Raw genomic sequence first — 18349 nt, forward strand, 5'->3', positions numbered from 1 at the left:
ATCCAGTTGCATGAGGAATCTGATTTAGTACGGTTGGATGAGGCCAACTGAGAGTGTACTGTCGAGCCAGCCGGGCCTGCGCACTTCACTTTTGCTGAAGGCTTTATGTGGGCAAATTGGCCTGGCAGTCAATATTTTCTTTTTCTGGGAAACAACGTCTTCTGCAAACTCTTTTGAAGCTACATTCTCGTCGTCTTTCAGACAGGAAGGCACCATCGTTTCTCATTTGCGGCGTGGGCCATGAATCTTTTGAAAGAAGAAGAAAGACAAACACAGCTTGATTGAGATTCCTTACCTATTTGTGGAGCTGGTGTAGTAGTGTTGTAAATTTTACAAGGATTTCAAAATAACTGCCCAGAATCTCGAGACAATGTCCAAAACAGAGCAACGCTACAGAAAGACAAAAGATCATTTTCTGTAGTGTTCTTTATGTTTATAAAAATCTATACTGTACTGTATGTGTCAATATATTTCATCCCAACCTTAACATGAATGGTGTGCTCTTTATTATTTAGTTTTCCCTGCTTTTTGATGACTGCAGGCAGTGTCTTATGTTACCAGTCTGCAAATAATCCTAAAATCTCTTACCTGTTCGTTGACCTGAGCGACGGTACAAACAATTTGGGTCGCTGCTTTGCATTGTGTCTCTTCCCTCGCTCACGTCGTACAATTTCAAACCACCAAAATCCGATTGTGATACTGCCACTTTGACATTTACTGTAAGCATTTGCATTTTCAAGCCTTTGATGACAAAATAATTCCGTACTTCCATTTCCAGGGTGTTTATTGTTTTTATTTTTGTTGTAAAACATATTCAAAAAACAACATAATATAATTTACGGAATTGGTCAGTATTTATCATTCAGGATAAACCGGCTTACATTGATCCACTGTGGTGTATTCATGTGACAGCAGTGATAATAGTTAATATATATATATATATATTATATATATATATATATATATATATCTCAATGTATAGTGTTTAGGGAAGAGAAATGAATGAAGGACTTTTTAATATGATGTGAATATCTCCACTCATCCCATCCGTTGTGTATGTAAACACTGCATATCTAAGCGACCAATGAAAACACGATTTCAAATTAATGTATTACTGCATGCATTCCGTCATCTTTTTTAATGCTTGCATGCTCCCCAACTAGCCCCCACGTCCCCAGCCCCTCCGTTTTTATTTGGCAAAGAACGATGACTCACAACACCTTCAAGATGAGTTTATTATAGTGTGATTTTTTTTTTTGTAAAGAAGCAAGTGTAGACAAAAAGACTACAAGCATAATGTTTTAAGATAACTATTGATAGCAAAGGTATTATTTCACTGAACCAAGTATAGTCGAAGTAGATGTGGTACAGTGTTGACTGAGAATAGAGATTTCACAAAAGTACTGTCGCTAATAACTGATGTTTAATCTATGTGAGGATGACTGAGGGGTGAATCCATTTTTATCTTCCTCATGGGAAAAAAACACGGTCAGTTTCACCATAAAGTGTGTGTGTGTCTGTGTGTGTGTGGTGTGAATATATATATATATATATATATATATATATATATATATATATATATATATTCATCCATCATGGATGATAAAACCAATATACAAGGAAAGACACAGGCTCATATACATTCTGTGTTTTTAATTGGTACATCAAATTTGGATCCAAGCACAAAATAGTCTCACAAGAAAGTGTCACATAGCGGGACAATTTTATTGTCATATTAACTGCAAATCTTCATTAGCATTATGACTTTTTAATTTTTTTTTTTTTTTGGTTCTCTAAACATGGTTTATTGTTGTAATTTCAGTAGAATCTACGGTCCAGATAATTTTCAGCTCCTTACAAAATAAAGTCTTTGCAATAAATAAATATATAGATTTACATTTATACTTTATATGCAGAAAATAAATATATTGTACATCTCATAAATAGGATGGCCCGCACGCACCCCTCAGCTGCTTGGCTTTTGAGTAACGTTCCCGACAATTTTTGAACGTCACACGTCTGTCGCTGGTTCTTTTCTACCACAGTTGGAGAAGTGCTTCTTTCCCGCGTTGATCACTCTGCGTTGCGTTCGCTTGCAACGCAGCGCTACGTGTACCATCTAATTAAAATCTTATGGAAAGCCTTTTGAGCATTTGTTTGATATGTACTCACAAGCTTCTTGTCCTTAGGACACAAGTAGAATGACTGGAAGTTACAAGTCATGTTAGTGTGCTGCCCTGTCTTACGAGGACAAAGAATACACGGACCTTAACCTGAATAGTAAAGCTAGTAGCGCATTTTGAGCAGACTAATAGGGAAAACATCTTCCCATTAAGGCAAAACTCCATCCATCTATCCAATTTCTTCGGCGCTTATCCTAGCCAATCGCAGGGCACATAGAGGCAAACAGCGCACTCACAATCACACCTAGGGGCAATTTAGAGTGTTATTGTTGTCTGTTTTTGGGGTGTGGGAGAAAACCAGAGTGCCCGGAGGAAACCCACCCAGGCACGGGGAAGAACATGCAAACTCCACACAGGCTAGTCCGGGATTGAACCCGGGACCTCAGAACTGTGAGGCCAACGCTTTCCAGCTGAGCCACCGTCCCGCCCAACTGCATGACACGAGTACTTATATAAAATTTTAGTTAACATCTAATGTTTCACTAGTAACATGTCGTTAATTTGGTAAAAGTTGTCCTTCCTTTTGTTGGATGCTTAGTGTGAAAATTTTTTACTAGTTTATTCTACTAGTGTGCCATAATTGTTAAAGTAGTGCAGGTTAGCGTTAGGGTTGAACAATCTGATTATTGAGGACAAAGAGCTCACTCGCATGTGAATCTCAAGATATACTAGTAGAACGCTGGCACGAGAGAAGGAAAACTATACAAAACAGTGTACTAGTTGACAAATGCATGCTACTGGCACTGTCAAATGAATGCTCAAAAGAGTTTCCACGCTAGCCTCCAGCTGGGGTGTTCAGTAAGTGCTCTGGGATCAAGACCGCATCGGTCATGTTCTCTCTCTAGCCCGAGATATTCTTCTTTGACTTCAGTACCTGACCACTTGGAACACGGGAACGTTGCCCAATGTGTGTACTGTATACTTGAGCCTTCTTCCTGTCCCTCCTCTGAGTCCATGTGGAAACATGCCTCCTCTTCCATTAGCTGGAGTGCTTCCCATCACGTGTAACCGGCTGTTGGTTCTGCGCCAGCTTAGTGCTAAATGATCTCGAAGAAAAGTGGTTTTACTAGGGAAAGGCGGCGCCCGGTCAGAGCGTCCTCTCTGTCCACGTCCGCAACGTTCTGGTTCGCTGTAAACGTACATAAGCATCATCCAAGAACACGCAAAAGATGTTTGTATCAGTGTTCTTGGTAGCGTGCCGAGGCGCTGAGCTCAGCGGAGGGTAAACAGTTTTGTCGCAAACAACCCCCTGTGGCTGCCTCTTCTTGTTAAGTGGGACCAGTTGTCCAAGCTGTGGTCACCTGTACTGGAAGAGGTCCCGGTAAGCCTGGGGGATCTTTTCAATCTCCACGGGTCGCGGTAAGAAGTGTGTGAGTTTTTGTTGCTTTTTAGTCCTGCTGCCCTCCCTGGGCGAGCCGTCTTTGTTCAAGGCCACGTAGTAGTAGCGTGCCGTGTCGTTGTGCTTGTACAGGGTGGACGCGTAGGTGTTGTACCAGTTCTCCTCGAAATGCTCCCTGAACACACACTCTGCTGTCAGCTTCCTCTGCAAGGAGATGAAGAACGCAACACATTATGGTCTGTCTAGTGGAAGCCAGAGAGGTTAGGGTTCGGTTGCAAATTAGTTAGCAGTTAGTTGTGATAGCCTGCAGCTCACCTGCGACCCTAATGAGGTATACTAATGCTACAAAAAAATGAATAGATGGTCAGTACAGTACAGTACAGTGCTTACTTGACATGTGAGTTGAACTCATTCCACGACTCTGCTTTTAACAAAATAATAATACAAAAAAACTCAAATCATCATTTTCAATTATAATGAATGGAAATGCAATTAATCCGTTCCAGTCGTAACACCAAAACGTGCGCTGTGTTTTTTTAATAACATAATAATGCTACAGTATTGTACTCGGGGCTGCCTTCATACTAACACCCACCAACCAGCCAAATGTGAGTGAATAACCACAGTGGTAGGTAAGAGAGCCAGTTCCACGAATCACTTTTGCTTTGTAGGTTGGCATATTTAATAGGGAGCTGTGCGCCCATCTATCTCACTGAGCCAACAGCCATAAAAAAAATATCATGCTGACACATAGCAAGAAAGTAAACATTAGGTAAGATGAGAAGGCATACACCCTAAAGGCCTCTTTATACTTGCGGCTGTCGCGACTGCGTTCACGTCACTGCGGCTATCCCACGTGTAGTTTGGACTTTATACTCGAGCGCAACCCGTGTGCGCAGGTTTGAAAATGTGCTACTGTTCTTTTCCAAGTCAGAGTTGTCCCTATAGGTGGGTCCAGCACTTTTTGGTCATTTCTGGTAGCCGTTTTTACTTAACTTTCTGTAACAACGAGCAAAGCGACAACAATGGCGACCGTGGACGAGTGTATGCTTGAACAAATGGACCTAAATGACCAGATGATACCTTTAATTATGCTGCAAAATAGATAAAGAAGGCAGCGACGTAGGTGCTATGTGGAGCTGGGAGGAAGATCCCGAGTACGTCATTACAGCATGTGACTAAAATGGACCAATCACGAGTGATGAGCTCTACGGCTTTCTCCGTGCAGCAACTTTTTCCACGCAGGGGCAATGCGTAGGTCACGTGATGCATTGCGGTCGTTGTAAAAAGTGTCCTTCAGGCCCCACTGTGGCCCAAACATAATATCGCAGATTGACTGAGGACATAGATACAGTGCTTCAAACATCCATCCATTTTCTTTGCCGCTTATCCTCACGAGATGCTGGAGCCTATCCCAGCTGTCAATGAGCAGGAGGTGAGGTCCACCCTGAACTGGTTGCCAGACAAACTCAGGGCACATAGAGGCAAAGAGCCGCACCCACAATCACACCGAGGGGCAATTTAGAGTGTCCAATTAATGTTGCATGTTTCTGGAATGCGGGAGGAAACTGGAGTGCCCGGAGGAAACCCACGCAGGCATGAGGAGAGCATGCAAACTCCACACAGGCATGTCTGGGATTGAACCCGGGACCTCAGAACTGTGAGGCCAACGCTTTACCAGCTGCGCCACCGTGCCACCCTTGCTTCAAACATATCGGACTAAACTTGAAATGGGCCATGAGGAATTAAAGTGACGCTCGAAACGATATTCCAGCGTGTGCGCGAAAGCACCAGGTCGCCGTGGCTTCCCTCGATTTAGCGTGCGTGTCGCAGAGCGATGTGAACCTGCATTTGAGGAGGTGCTCAGTATGACGAGGGCGAGTTATTAGGGTTGACTTTTCACTTTACATTCCTCACTCGCTCCACAGACTTGCTGACCTCTGGTTGCGCACGGTGGGAGGTGCGGGTGGGGTGGTGGCGGCGGTGGTGGGGAGGATCATTTCCCTCCCTGCAATGCAACAAGAACGCTTAACAGCCGCACGCACGCACACAGCGAGCGTCTCTAAAAGCTGTCCTGACAGCGCAGCGTGAGCGATGGCCGCCGGTTCAGCAGGTGAGCGCAAGCTGGCTGAAAGCGCGCGAGAGCAATCGAAAGACACACGGGTCCGACCTAGCCCCTCCGCTGCCAAAGATCGCTCAGTCATGCAACGCCTGCTTCTGGTTCTGCTCTGTAAGCAGCCCGCACAGAGGGAGAATCCCCCGAAGAAGGAAGCCCTCGTCTAAGTGATTGCCGGGTTTGCTTGATGATCTGTCAGGCTGAGCAGAGCTGTTGTCTGTAAACACAAGCCAGAGGACACATGACCGGACCATCCCATTAGACACTAACTTCATCACATTGCCAGCTCGTCAAGGTCTGGTGGCTCGTTGCGGAGGAAGAGCCCCCCTCTAACTTTTGACCCGGGCCTGCCTGCTCAGAGGCAAAATGAAGCTTCACAAGTCGGCTAAGAGCAAAATCTCCAGTCGTGAGAAGAACTGCAGGATGAATACCGTGAACCCCTGCAATACGTGTCATTTGGGTATATTTGACCCAAAAAAACAAACAAACAAACAAAAAAATTCCGCTTATTTAGCTTTCTTTAGCTTAGTAAAATGCACAATTTCCATACTGTTACTTCCATTATGTTTTTTGTTTGTTTTGGGTGCATCGCCATGTGGGCCAGTGCAGGAAATTAATTGGGGATTCACCAAATGTAAAAAAATTCTAATTGTGAAAAACACAGAATGCCGTTTGAGGAGTTCCATCTCTAGTAAAGAATTTTTCATTTTTTTTTTTACTACAGGCATTAATTGGATACTCTAAATTGCCCCTCGGTCTGATCGTGAGTGCGGCTGTTTGTCTCGATGGGCCCTGCGATTGGCTGGCAACCAGTTCAGGGTCTACCCTGCCTCCTGCCCTTTGACAGGTGGGATTGGCTCCAGCACTTCCCGCTACCCTTGTGAGGATAAGCGGTTAAGAATATAGACGTACGGATGTACATACTACAGGTTTTGCTACTGAATCCAGTTGCTTATGTAACATGGGTTTATAATTGTGTACATGCTACATAAAAGCATGGCAGTGGTGCTTTACGATCCTGATGTTTTTAAGTACTTTGCCTCCATCTTGTGACTTATACATATAATTACAAAACTTTTGATCGCAGAGACTGACGAAACGCTCGCTACCTTACTTCTGAAGAGGCTGCAAATTTTGAGATTTTACAGAGACGTCAAGATGAAATTTTACCCACACCTTGTGATTCAATTGTTGATCAGAATCAGCCATTAAAGCTGATTCCGATTCTGATTTAACAGTAAAGTGAAATCCCCACTGGTTTCATTGGCTCCACTTTCACGTAAAAACCTAAAAAAAAAAAAAAAACATGACACTACTACGATAAAGCAACAACATCAAAAAAGGAAATGTAGGCGTGAAACTTAAAGCCCATTATGGAATATTCCATGAACAACCAAAAACTAAATAAAATAGTCAAACAGGCATGAATACCAATTTTTTTCAAATCTCATCATAGCGAACAAAAACAATTCCAGATATTTTTTATTTGCCATTGCTTTTTTTTTTTTTCTTTTTAAACCAACACCAATTTTAACAAATCCGCCGAGATCTCAACTGACAACTTTTGGTAGTAAGACTGCTACTACTAGACTACCGCTACTGTTCATGTTTTTTTTTATCCCAACAAAAGAGAGTTTTTAACAGTCCTGTAGCGACACTTTTATCAGAGAAAGTGCTGGAAGGTTTTGCCCTGGTTGATGCCAGTACACTTGGTTGAGTTTTTCTCCCAAGTAAACAAAACCACCGGCCTCTTAGATCAGGTCCCACATCACTTTTAAAAACATTTTATGAATTCTTTGGGGAACAATGTTTGAGCGTACTTATGTTTAATTGCTCCCTTTAGATGGACGTCTTCCCCGCTGCCTTCACAATGGGAGTGGTGAAGCCCCTTCTGACGAAGACCAATTGAGAGCTCAAACTTTTTTAGCATTACTGCCAGTAAAAATAACCAGTAGAGAAATATTAACCTGCATTTGGATGAGCCACAGTATCAAGACAGCTCTTTTAAAGTTTTTAAATCCAATGTGTAACATGTGACAAGGAAAGTGTCATGCAGCCCTGCCTTTGATAGTAGATCACAACATTTCATTAACCAGACTCAGAAAAAGCTGTTGGCCAGTCTGGTACTGTTTTTAACTGATTCAGTTCTTATGTCACTGATACATTTTTCTTTTTAAGTATGGATACATGTGTTCTATGTGACAGAAGAATCTCCGCGAGGATGAAGGGGAAAGTCTATAAAACAGTGGTGAGGCCGGCCATGATGTACGGATTAAAGACGGTGGCACTGAAGAAACAATAGGAAGCAGAACCGGAGGTAGCAGAAATGAAGATGCTGAGGTTCTCGCTTAGTGTGAACAGGTTGGATAGGGTTAGAAATAAGCTCATTAGAGGGTACAGCCAAAGTTGGATGTTTTGGAGACAAGGTTAGAGAGAGCAGACTTCGATGGTTTGGACATGTTCAGAGGCGAGAGAGTGAGTATATTGGTAGAAGGATGCTGAGGATGGCGCTGCCAGGCAAAAGAGCGAGAGGAAGACCAAAGAAAAGGTTGATGGATTTTGTGAGCGAGGACATGAGGACAGTCAAAGATGACACGCTGTGGCGACCCCTAATGGGACAAGCCGAAAGGAAAAGAAGATACATGTTCTTCAGGATCACACGAAATTAAGTGTGAGGTGCCCCAAGGTTGTATTTTCGATGAACTACTTTTTATTCCTTACATGCAGTTATGCAGATGACACGCAGCTCTCTCCTGCCGAAACTGGGTCTAATCGCATCTTGCACGTCTTATAAGGAATAATTCCTATAGACAGAAATGTCTCTTGTTCTTTGTTCTTGTTGCTATGTTATTCCTTGTTCTCTGTTTTCTGTTCTGTATGTCGTTCCAGGGTGATTCTGATTCTAACACGTATTTGAAATAATAAGTCCGTCCTGTAGGTGAACCCGGACAAAAGATTGCACAATGTGCAGGTTCTACTCTGCCCTGCTGGGTTTGAGGTGGTCTCCTGGGCAGCACTCCAAGCACTTGTGGGCTGCGGCAACTCTTTATTGTGGACATTCCCCTTAGCTGGCCTGCCCTCAACTGACTTCTCAGTGCAGAGCCATCACTACTCACAGTTAAGTATGTATGCAGTTGTGTATTTGTACATGTGTGTGTGTCTGCGTGGGGTAGGAGACGCGAGTTTTTTCTCTGTCATCTTGCTGTGGCTACATGGCGCATGAATGATTTGAAGAAGCAAGATATTATTATTATTATTATATTCCCCATCCGCTGCCTTAATTCGGAGACTTGTTTGATGTGGTCAACGCGTCATATTGTTGGGAACACACTCTTGTGTCCCAGGAATTTTTTTTTAGCCATGGTAAGGCCTCCCGATACATGCATTCCCTCGCTTGTAAAATGGGGGCAATCATTAGTCCTACAGGTGAATTTTTAAAAGTAATAGTAGTTGATGTCATGTGTATACTACAATCAATGCATAAAGTATGTGAACTGGAATTTAAAAGGTGAAAATGCTCCGGCTTCCGACTCCATTCCTAAAGGTTGTTGGGTTGCCAATGACACCTGTGAAGATAAGTGGTATCGAAAATACATAGATGGAGTATGGAGAAATGCAATAAAACAGCAAGGACTGGGGCCGGCTCGGGAGTACTCGTGAACTGTGTAGTTCCTGGGAACATAAAAAAAGGGATGTACAGGAGTCTCTGGGGACAACAGTCCCAGGGCTCCGAGCATGTTGGGGGACTCTGGCTGTCCGGCAGCCCTCTCTACCTTGATGGATAATTTTCAGACAGAAACCTTTCAGCCTATTTAAGCTCCCACCCCACCTCCTACCCATCTGCCCCCCAACCCTAAATATTGGGGGTCAGAGCTCCAGGATGCCAGACTCTGATAGCACGCAGTAACAATATCTGCACTCTCAACACAATAGGCGTGCTTAAAGGTAGAAAGGTGGCCTCTGTTTGGAATAGTCAGGGATTGTGGGTTGTGGTGGGGGCTTCTGGGCCCCGAGAGGCCCCCCAGGTAATGCCTTGGGACACCTGATACACATAACCCTCACATACTTCTGCCCGCTTTGTCTTCATCTCTTTCCTCTCTCTTGAGATAAAAAAAAACACTGCAGGCATGACAAAAAGGGGCAGGTTCTGGGGAACTAAACAAACCGTCTGCTTCCGTATTTTAGGCCATCAAGTTCACTTCTAACACCTCTGAAGGCCTGGACCCAGTTCAAGAAGACAATATTTCTATATTTGCTGCAAGCTTGAAAGATGTCTTTGATTCCATCTCAAACGCGCCAAACTAAAAAGCGTTTTCTGTGTTCTGTTTGCCTTGCGATCTATCTAGGGTTCATTCGGAGATGTGAGGCGTCAAGAGGTGGAGCTACGAGAAGAGCGCGTGAGACATAATAGTTTTGTCTCATTGCGCTTTCCTATCAGCCAACGAGCCTTGACAACGCACTGAAACCCAGATGACTGCGTTTGACATTTGCCAAGAAACACTCTCTTGCGGAAGTACAAATAATAAACGACCAATCCTGGAGCTTCCGAGGTGTGAATCCAATTTAAATAAATATTATACCAAATTAATAGTTCCTAAGCATTGCGTGCAACCATTGTATTATACTAAAAAATTAAATACAACTGAACTGCACTCGAGCAACGATTCTTTTGTGTATTGTATTATTTGTGGTGCTACGTTGCTTATAGAAAACCCAAACACAAATGACAATGAGATTATTCGATTGACATTTTTTTTTTGTTTATGTCTCCTAATATCAAAACAAGCTCTGAAGTTTTTTTCTGCAGCATTACGTTGCATCAACCAAGATACAACGGATGGTGTTAAAATACGTACGTTTCTCCTTTTGGAAGAAACTTCACTTCTCATGTATGATACTGCATATGTAAAGGTTTTTGTTTATTATGTAAAGGTCCTTTTTTGGGGGGGGGGGGGGGTCATAGCGAACCCAGCCGGGCAAGGAGAGCAAAGAATTGGAGGGTTTTGACTTACCGACCCATAGAGCTCTCCTTTCTCGTTCATGCCGAGGTAGAGTCCAGCGTCCACGCCCCTGATGCTGACCAGGCCGACTGCCAGACTGATGAACTCCAGGATGCCTTGGGATCAAACATGCACACCGGTCAGGAGGACGTACTGGACTGTGCGCACGCACAAAGAGACGTCACGTCTGTGTGCTTACGCGTTGAAGTTGGTATTTTGGTGGTTCTTTATATGCTCACAAATCCAGCAAATCCTTCTTGTGATCTCTACGTGGATCTCTGAGACACTAAGTTCTTACATTATGGAGGCAGCTCCAGAAAATGAGATTGTTTTTGATAGAATCAATCGGAATATGTAATCAGTAATGTTTTGAAAGCCGTCTTTCTTTACTTGCTGAAAAACTCCCCTATTTGATGTTGTTTGAGCTCAGGCCAGATTCTTGTCTAATGTAAAAGTATTTCTTTGGCGCCATCTTTTGATGCCAAGGAACAATGTTGAAGTAAGAGGAGGAATGTCATTTAGTCAGGCCATAGTCCTGTCTAATAACGAAGTAGTGCTTTGCTGCCATCTTGTCCCATCTCTAGGCAATTCTAATGTTTTTTTTTTTTTAGGGAGTGGATGAGTTCCCTAGAGGATATTTTTGCTGTTTGCCGAAAGGTTTGGGAGTGGTCCATACATCCATTTTCCAAGCCACTTATCCTCACAAAGGTTGCGGGAGTGCTGGAGCCTATCCGAGCTAACTTCAGGCGAGAGGCAGACAACACCCCGCGCTGGTCGCCAGTCACTCTCAGGGCCCATATTGACACCATCACTAAACGGGAATCGATCCCACGGTTCCTACATCAAGATGAGCCGTGTGTACCACTACATAATCAGTGACATTCTGGCGTGTTGTTCTGTGTTACATTAAATCCTTTTGTGGATGTATGTAGTTTCCCTTTCGTGCACTCGTGTGCCATCCAGAAGAAGACTTCACTGGCATGTTTTTGAGCATTTTTTTATGAGGGAGTTAATATTCTTCCTACTAATATACACTACAATTATTTTCTCAAACAATGGCGTATCAGGAGCCATTTTGAAAGAAGTTTTTAATTGAAATGAGGTCTTTATTTGTACAAATGCTGTACAAGGCTGTCTGTGGCAACCCGTTTGGGCATTTGTTCGATATGCTAACCTTGATATCCAGCTCAAGGTCGATGTACTAGTACCTTCTTTCTCCTTAGTACAATTTGGTTCAGTTTTGCCTCACTACTAGCGTAATTATCCTACTACAGGGAGCCCTCGGGTTAAGATGATCTCGACCTAAGACGTTTCGACTTTACAACGTCCGTCCCCCGTCCGCCATTTTGTCTGGCTAATGCTTGTCCGTGTTTCTGCTCCAGGAGTATCTTCGCATTTTTCGCCCTCCTTTTTTGACATTATCGCCCCAAAGAAGAAAGGTGTGTCTTTTAGCAATGTTCTTGCAGCCAAAAGAAAATCCATTACCATGGAGATGAAGCTCAAGATCATAAAAAAATTGGAGAAAGGAGAGACACCAACACCACCAAGGCTTCAGTCGGTCGACTGTGGTGACAATTATTAAAGACAAAGCCCGTATTTTAGCGCATGTGAAGGGTTCAGTTCCTATGTCGGATACAATGATAAAAAAACAAGGTTCTTTGATACTTGTCGAGATGGAGAGGATCGAGGACCAGGTTCCTTTGAAATAGCTAAGCACAGCCTCCCCTTCTTCCTCTCCATCCACCTCTCAGCAGTAATCCCAAGTACATCTTTTTTATTTCAATGTATTTGATTTTATACAAAGTATTTTGGTGTAAATTCTAACTTTATTGGTGGAATCCGACTTAAGTCGAAATTCAAGTTAAGTTTCAAATGTAGGTATGGATTTCAGTCGTAGACCGAGGACTCCTTGTCCTGTAAACTCTATATTTTAATTGTCCAACTATGGGCAGGATTCTTACACAGTGGAATGGCAGGAAAAAATAGCTACTAGAAGTGCACTGAATTCTCTGACAAATGAGGCAAAAGATTGTAGCTACATGGACCTTCAGTATATTGAATAAATACGCAAACACCTTGGAGAACAACTTTGGCAGACCAGTCGGAAAACTGATACGTGTGAGGCAAAACTGAGCACTAGTTGACAACTGTGTGCCTGTGACTTTTAACATTCGACTTGTTCATACCGAGTGCTTCACCATACAAGTACTAGTAGCAGGGATGTCATAGAGTAGTGGAAGGCAGTATTGGAAAAACATTATTAGTATAACAATTGTTATAGTAGTGTGTTGAATTATCTCACTAGTGAGGACACAAACCATATACTAGTACACGGACCTTGAGCTGTATATCGATATAGAATCAATGCTCAAGTGACTTTCCGTGAAGCAGATGACTACTTTTTCTGATATATCCCTCCGTCTCAGATGTTTTCCTATCCACAACCGTCACTTCAGATAACTGTAACCTCATTTAGCTTCAGACAAATTCCGACAAAAACCGGACATGGCGTCCTGAAAACCAGGCTAAACTGACAGCATAAACGGCAACCCGCAAGTCATATTTGAGGTACGTTTGCGTTTGACACGCAGCTGTCAGACGATACTGATTTTGTTGTATGTGGTAGTTTAAAACTGGTGGAAGTACAGTAAGAAATATTTAGCTTGTCTCGTGAAAAAAAAAAAAAAAATGCCATTAGTTCGCAGTGACTTTTATGAGGTAGCTGAGCAGTGTGTGCCTCCGATGCTGACTCACTGGGAGTTCCAGCGCAAATTTACGTATGTGAACTTCAAAGGCTGGGGAAAGGAGGAGGCAAATGAAAAGCCAGGACGCCGGGATGAGGAGGTTACTAGTCAGAGATGGTCCAGCTGGCAGAGGCCGGCACGCGGCCACCTGGGCCCCATCTTCCCCCGGAGCTCACGGGGTGCCAAACACTGACAGTGCGCCTTTTTAATCAGAGCCATGTCTGACAAAAGGGCTCGCGCCTGAACCTTAGCATGAGCCAGAGACAAACACGAGGACCACCCACCCATCATTTTTATGCTCTTTTTTTGTGTGTGTGTGTTGTTGGAAGCCTCCGCTGGAAGCCGACCAGCGGTTCTGCTTCGGCCTGCACCTGCACGCTACATGTCTGCATGCTACATGTCATGCACATACACTTGCTTGCGGCCGACGAGAGGAGACACCTGTGGCCAGAGCCCCGAGGGGGAGGGGGATGGGGCGGTGTTGTATGTCGCACAGCCACCAGGGACGCAAACAGCTCAAGAGTGACACCTGTGGAGATTCATTTCATTGGTAGTGTTGCATCATCTGGAAAGATTACTATGTGTACACCAACTTGCGTGTCAAATTAGTTCAGTAAGCAAGCTGGTGTGGCTACTGCGGCACGAGGAATGAATAAGTCCAACATATTTTATGTCCCTTTCAGTTTGTATTTCATGGTCGGAAGTACAACGCACAAGTCGTTCTTTACTGCTTTGTTAGATTTGTCAGGTATTTGTACTGTTAGGGGACTTGGGGACAAGTGAGTGTTCACAATGACGATGAAGCAGTTTGGGGGATTTCCCAAACATTTGATGATCTTATTTAAGAGAATTGTGTGTTTTTTTTTCTGGATGTTAATAGCCTATTTAATATACGTGTATACAGTACGGAACTTAAGCGCCCTTGTCACTTTGACTGAGATAAAGGAATTGAATCACGACTTTTTTTTTTATATACTCAAATGTCAGTACTTCTACTAAAGCACAGCTAACGAGTACTTTTGCCACCTCTGAATTCAAATGGAGGCTTTGGTAGATAAGTGACAACTTAAGGAGACCAGGCATGACTTCTCTGAGTGCACTTCACCACTTTATGTGTAATCAAATCAATATTCTAAGCAATGTTTCAAAATGCGCCCACCTGTTGTGAGTTTGTGTACTTTGCAAATAGATGCAATCCAATTTCTTTATTTCATTTCTTTTTTTCAAATGGCTCATTTTCCATTCTGTAACCTGCTCCTTGTAAACCACTTTGCAACCATTATCAGGAAGTGCTGTGTACTGTACATCATTTTTACACCTTCTTGCTCACTTACTACACACACATTTCTACGTTACTTTGACATAAAGGAGTACATTAGTACACGCCCATGCACAAAGAGAGATATGAAACAAGGGGCAGCACTATTTTTCTTTGTTAGATTATATTTAAATTTCTTCTTTCAATTCTGGTCTTCTGTTTTGATATCCACTTTTTTTTTCTTGTGGGTTGTACATAATTCGAATGCATCGTACCCCGCCTCTCGGCCAAACATGGCCGGAATAGGCTTCAGCACGCCCGCGATCCAAGGTGGGATACGCAGTTGAGAAAACAGATGGATGGATGGATGGATGGATGGATGGGGGGAAAAAATACTGCATTGACAATTTAGTTTTGCTCCCGGCTTGAAAAAAATCGATCTGACCAGCAGAGGAAATCGGTTCCTTGTTCAATGGCATTCAGAAGGGGAATGCACATCTCCCAATTTCTCCATTTGTGCTCAAATCAGAAGCTGCAGCCCAGTCTCCAAAGGTTTTGTCAAGTAAAAACCCGTTTATGTTTGTGCGCGTGCGTGCATCGCAACAAGTTCACCGACGTACCAAACCTGCTGTGGTCCTGCCTGGTTCCGTGCACCGTCCCATTGGGGAATATCTCCAGCTGGAAGCCGGTCCTGCAGTACAGCTGCCGCCGCCTCAGGATGCCTTTGAGGTGGCCGAAGTCGTTGGGCGACCCCCGCTGCAGTCCCCCTTCGATCTGGCCCAGGCGCTCGCTCAAGCCCAGGGGAGCCTCCGGCTGCAGGGGCGCGTTCCCAAAGGCGGGCAAACTTTGTAAATCCAAGTCGAGCGTTCCGAACAATGTCCCCACCTCGGCCATGGTGTGCACGGCCGTCACGTTTAAACTAAGCGAAGGCATTTAAAATGATGCGACGAGGAAAAAGTGGTGAAAATGTCCGAGCCATGCAGACCCAACGCAGTCCTCTGCTCATCCGTTTTTGATATGTGCGCTAATGAGAAGGAAAAGACCCGATTATATACATCCTCCCCAGTCCCCACGCATTCTCCTCACATTGGCCACGCCTGGCTGGCATCCTCTGGTTTGCGCGCACCTCGCCAGGAGACCGGACTCCTCGGATCCAATTTGTCTGCTAGACTTTTTTTTTTTTTTTTTTGGGGGGAGGGGGGGGGGGAGGAGGGGGGATCTCCTGCGCTCAACGAGAGGGCGCGTTCACTGACCATCCCGAGTCAAAGTGTTCCGATTGTCGATCGCCGCACGCTCCATCTGCTGCTCGTTGAGGGCTCGCACCTCCCGATTTCCCCGAATAACTTGCGCGTATTCTCAGCGCAATCCAAGCTTTGCGCGCAAGTGTCAGTGCCAACAACTGGAGCTTCCCACGAGAGCCCCCCCCACCCCCACCCCCACCTCCTCCTCCTCCTCCTCTTTGGGAGCAGGTGCTTCCTCGCCCCCTCTGCACGACAACGTCTGCAATGGGCTGCATGCGACCAGGCAGCAGCTTTAACCACTTGTAGGGCCTACGAAAGCGTGGTCAAACGTGACAGCTGTGACCCCCCCCCCAAAAAAAAAGCCACTAAGTGACTATAAAGACCCTGTAAAGGGAATTCAGAGATTTGATTTTAAAGACGCAGTAAATGTTCATTGCCAAAAACCTGATGAGACTATCAACTAAGCTGTATTGCTATGCGGAGATAAAGCGGTATATTTTCACATTTTGGGGGGGACAAAAATGTGGGGGGGGGCACAGTGCACGGCTAGAAAATCTGCCTCACAGTTCTGAGGACAGGGTTCAAATCCTGGAGTTTGCTCACTTTCCCTGTGCCTATGTGGATTTTCTCCAGATATTCCGGTTTCCTCCCACCTCCCGAAAACAGGTGGTTGTTGGAAGATGCTAAATTGTGAATGCGAGTGCGAATGGTTTTGTGTGATTGGTTGGCGACCAGTTAAGGGTCTCCTCCGAAGAGATACCCTCCTGAACGCCCGTGCCCCTATTGAGGATAAGCGGTACAGAAAATGGGCATTTGACATGTGCCCCCCTCCTCACTACTGTATTTATGACCTTGACCACCTTCAATCTCATCTGGAACTCACAATCCAATTGCAAGTGGCTGCTGTGGAAAAAGGCCAGCTTGCTCGAACGCGCTTTTATGTGCGTGCGATCGGCGTATTGGCCACACCTGAATCAAGCAATGAGATGGATGATTGGCTGATGTATTAATTTTTTTATTTTTTTGGGCACGGTGTCATGAGATCGCCCAAAACAGCCTAATTGCGATCGACACATTGAGCACCCTGCTCAAGAACCGCAAAGACACGATGTAGATCCTCCTCACCTTCTCTGTAATTTTCCATGTACATCCTGTCAGGGGCGTGGCCAGGGCACCGCCCTCCATCAGCAGCTCCTCACCTGCGTCTCATTGACGCTAATTAGGCCAGGCATATATAAAGCCTTGTTTTTGTCATTGTCTGTTTGCCGTGGACACGACATTGCAGCGTTGTGTGTCAAGATGCAAGCGTTTTGTTAGAGAATCTCCCTCGTTGCGGCGTCTCTGTGCCACCTAGTCAAGTCTTGTTCATCTCCACCATAGTAAAATAATTTAAACCCTGCCCCTAACAGTCTATCTTATTGCCTTTCCACTTGCTCTCCTGGACACACAATCCAATACATCATCTTTTCTCCTAATTATCATGTCAACCAACTCCCAAGATTTTCCTGTCATGATCACACCATTCAAATTTCCCTCACTGAGCTCTAAGATCCGTGATTTCGAACCGGCGTTCCATCTCCGCCGTCTTCAACCCACAGTAGTTGAATTTCCAGCTGGGTCCTTGTAGGTTAGCGTCGGTGATGGCGGACGTCGTTAATGACTCATCCAGTATGAAATTCTTTGTATGAACACTCATGGCAAATTTTTAAACGGGATGCCTTTACTCACACAACCACCAACCATGATGCATTGGAGTCGTAACTGACGGGGGGGGATTTGCATCTGGTCATGTCAACTATCTCTTGGATTGGCATTGCAAGTTTGTTATGGTCACCCTATAACAGTGATTTCCAACCTTTATAGAGCCAAGGCAAATATTTTACAATTGAAAAATCCCACGGCACACCAACAAAAGTGAATGTCACCAAAAATGGATCGATTAATTACTGTATGTACTTCCTGCCATCTAATCGAAGAGGATTTTTTTGTTCTGTCTGTCATTGTGCCTCACTGGCATAAATAGATGAATAAAGATACATTATTTCTTGGAATAAATGTTTTTTTTAGCAATTACATAAAATTGTATAACTTCCCACGGCACACCTGAAGAGCGCTCACAGCACACTGTTTGGGAATCACTGCCCTATAAAACATCTGAAACTGTCACACGCAGCATTTTAACAACATTACCAAAATATTTTAAAATTGTAATAAAAGCACAATTGCCTATATTTTGTTTTACAAACCTTTCTATAAGCAGATGGAGCCTATAGAAATGGGGAATAAAAGATAAGTATGGATTTTGTATCTCTTCTGTACATTGCGGGCCAACAGGTCCCGACATGTGCAAGCATGAAAGAAAAAGAAAACACAGCTGTTTAGCAAAGACGTTTTGCTTGCGTCAAGTGAAAACAAACTGCAGGAGTGTTTTAATTAGATCGCCGGGCTTGAGATATCAGTGACAGCAG

At 44.1% G+C, this 18349-nt stretch overlaps 1 protein-coding gene and 1 long non-coding RNA gene across 2 annotated transcripts; one reads left to right on the forward strand and one right to left on the reverse strand.

The window, feature by feature from the left end:
• Positions 1 to 1699: 1699 nt before the first annotated feature.
• On the reverse strand, positions 1700 to 15974 carry fgf16 (fibroblast growth factor 16). The gene is made up of 3 exons (XM_061834937.1): positions 15261 to 15974; positions 10651 to 10754; positions 1700 to 3726 (listed from the first exon to the last, which is right to left on the reverse strand). Exons 1-3 carry the CDS (start codon positions 15571 to 15573, stop codon positions 3481 to 3483), a joined length of 663 nt encoding a protein of 220 aa, XP_061690921.1. The 5' UTR covers positions 15574 to 15974; the 3' UTR covers positions 1700 to 3480.
• On the forward strand, positions 8626 to 11004 carry LOC133508663 (uncharacterized). Its single transcript, XR_009797114.1, has 3 exons — positions 8626 to 8760; positions 9985 to 10188; positions 10691 to 11004. It is a non-coding gene; the product is annotated as an uncharacterized LOC133508663 (long non-coding RNA).
• Positions 15975 to 18349: the final 2375 nt, after the last annotated feature.

Source organism: Syngnathoides biaculeatus, chromosome 11, assembly GCF_019802595.1.
Source record: "Syngnathoides biaculeatus isolate LvHL_M chromosome 11, ASM1980259v1, whole genome shotgun sequence".
NCBI classification, from domain to species: Eukaryota; Metazoa; Chordata; class Actinopteri; order Syngnathiformes; family Syngnathidae; genus Syngnathoides; species Syngnathoides biaculeatus.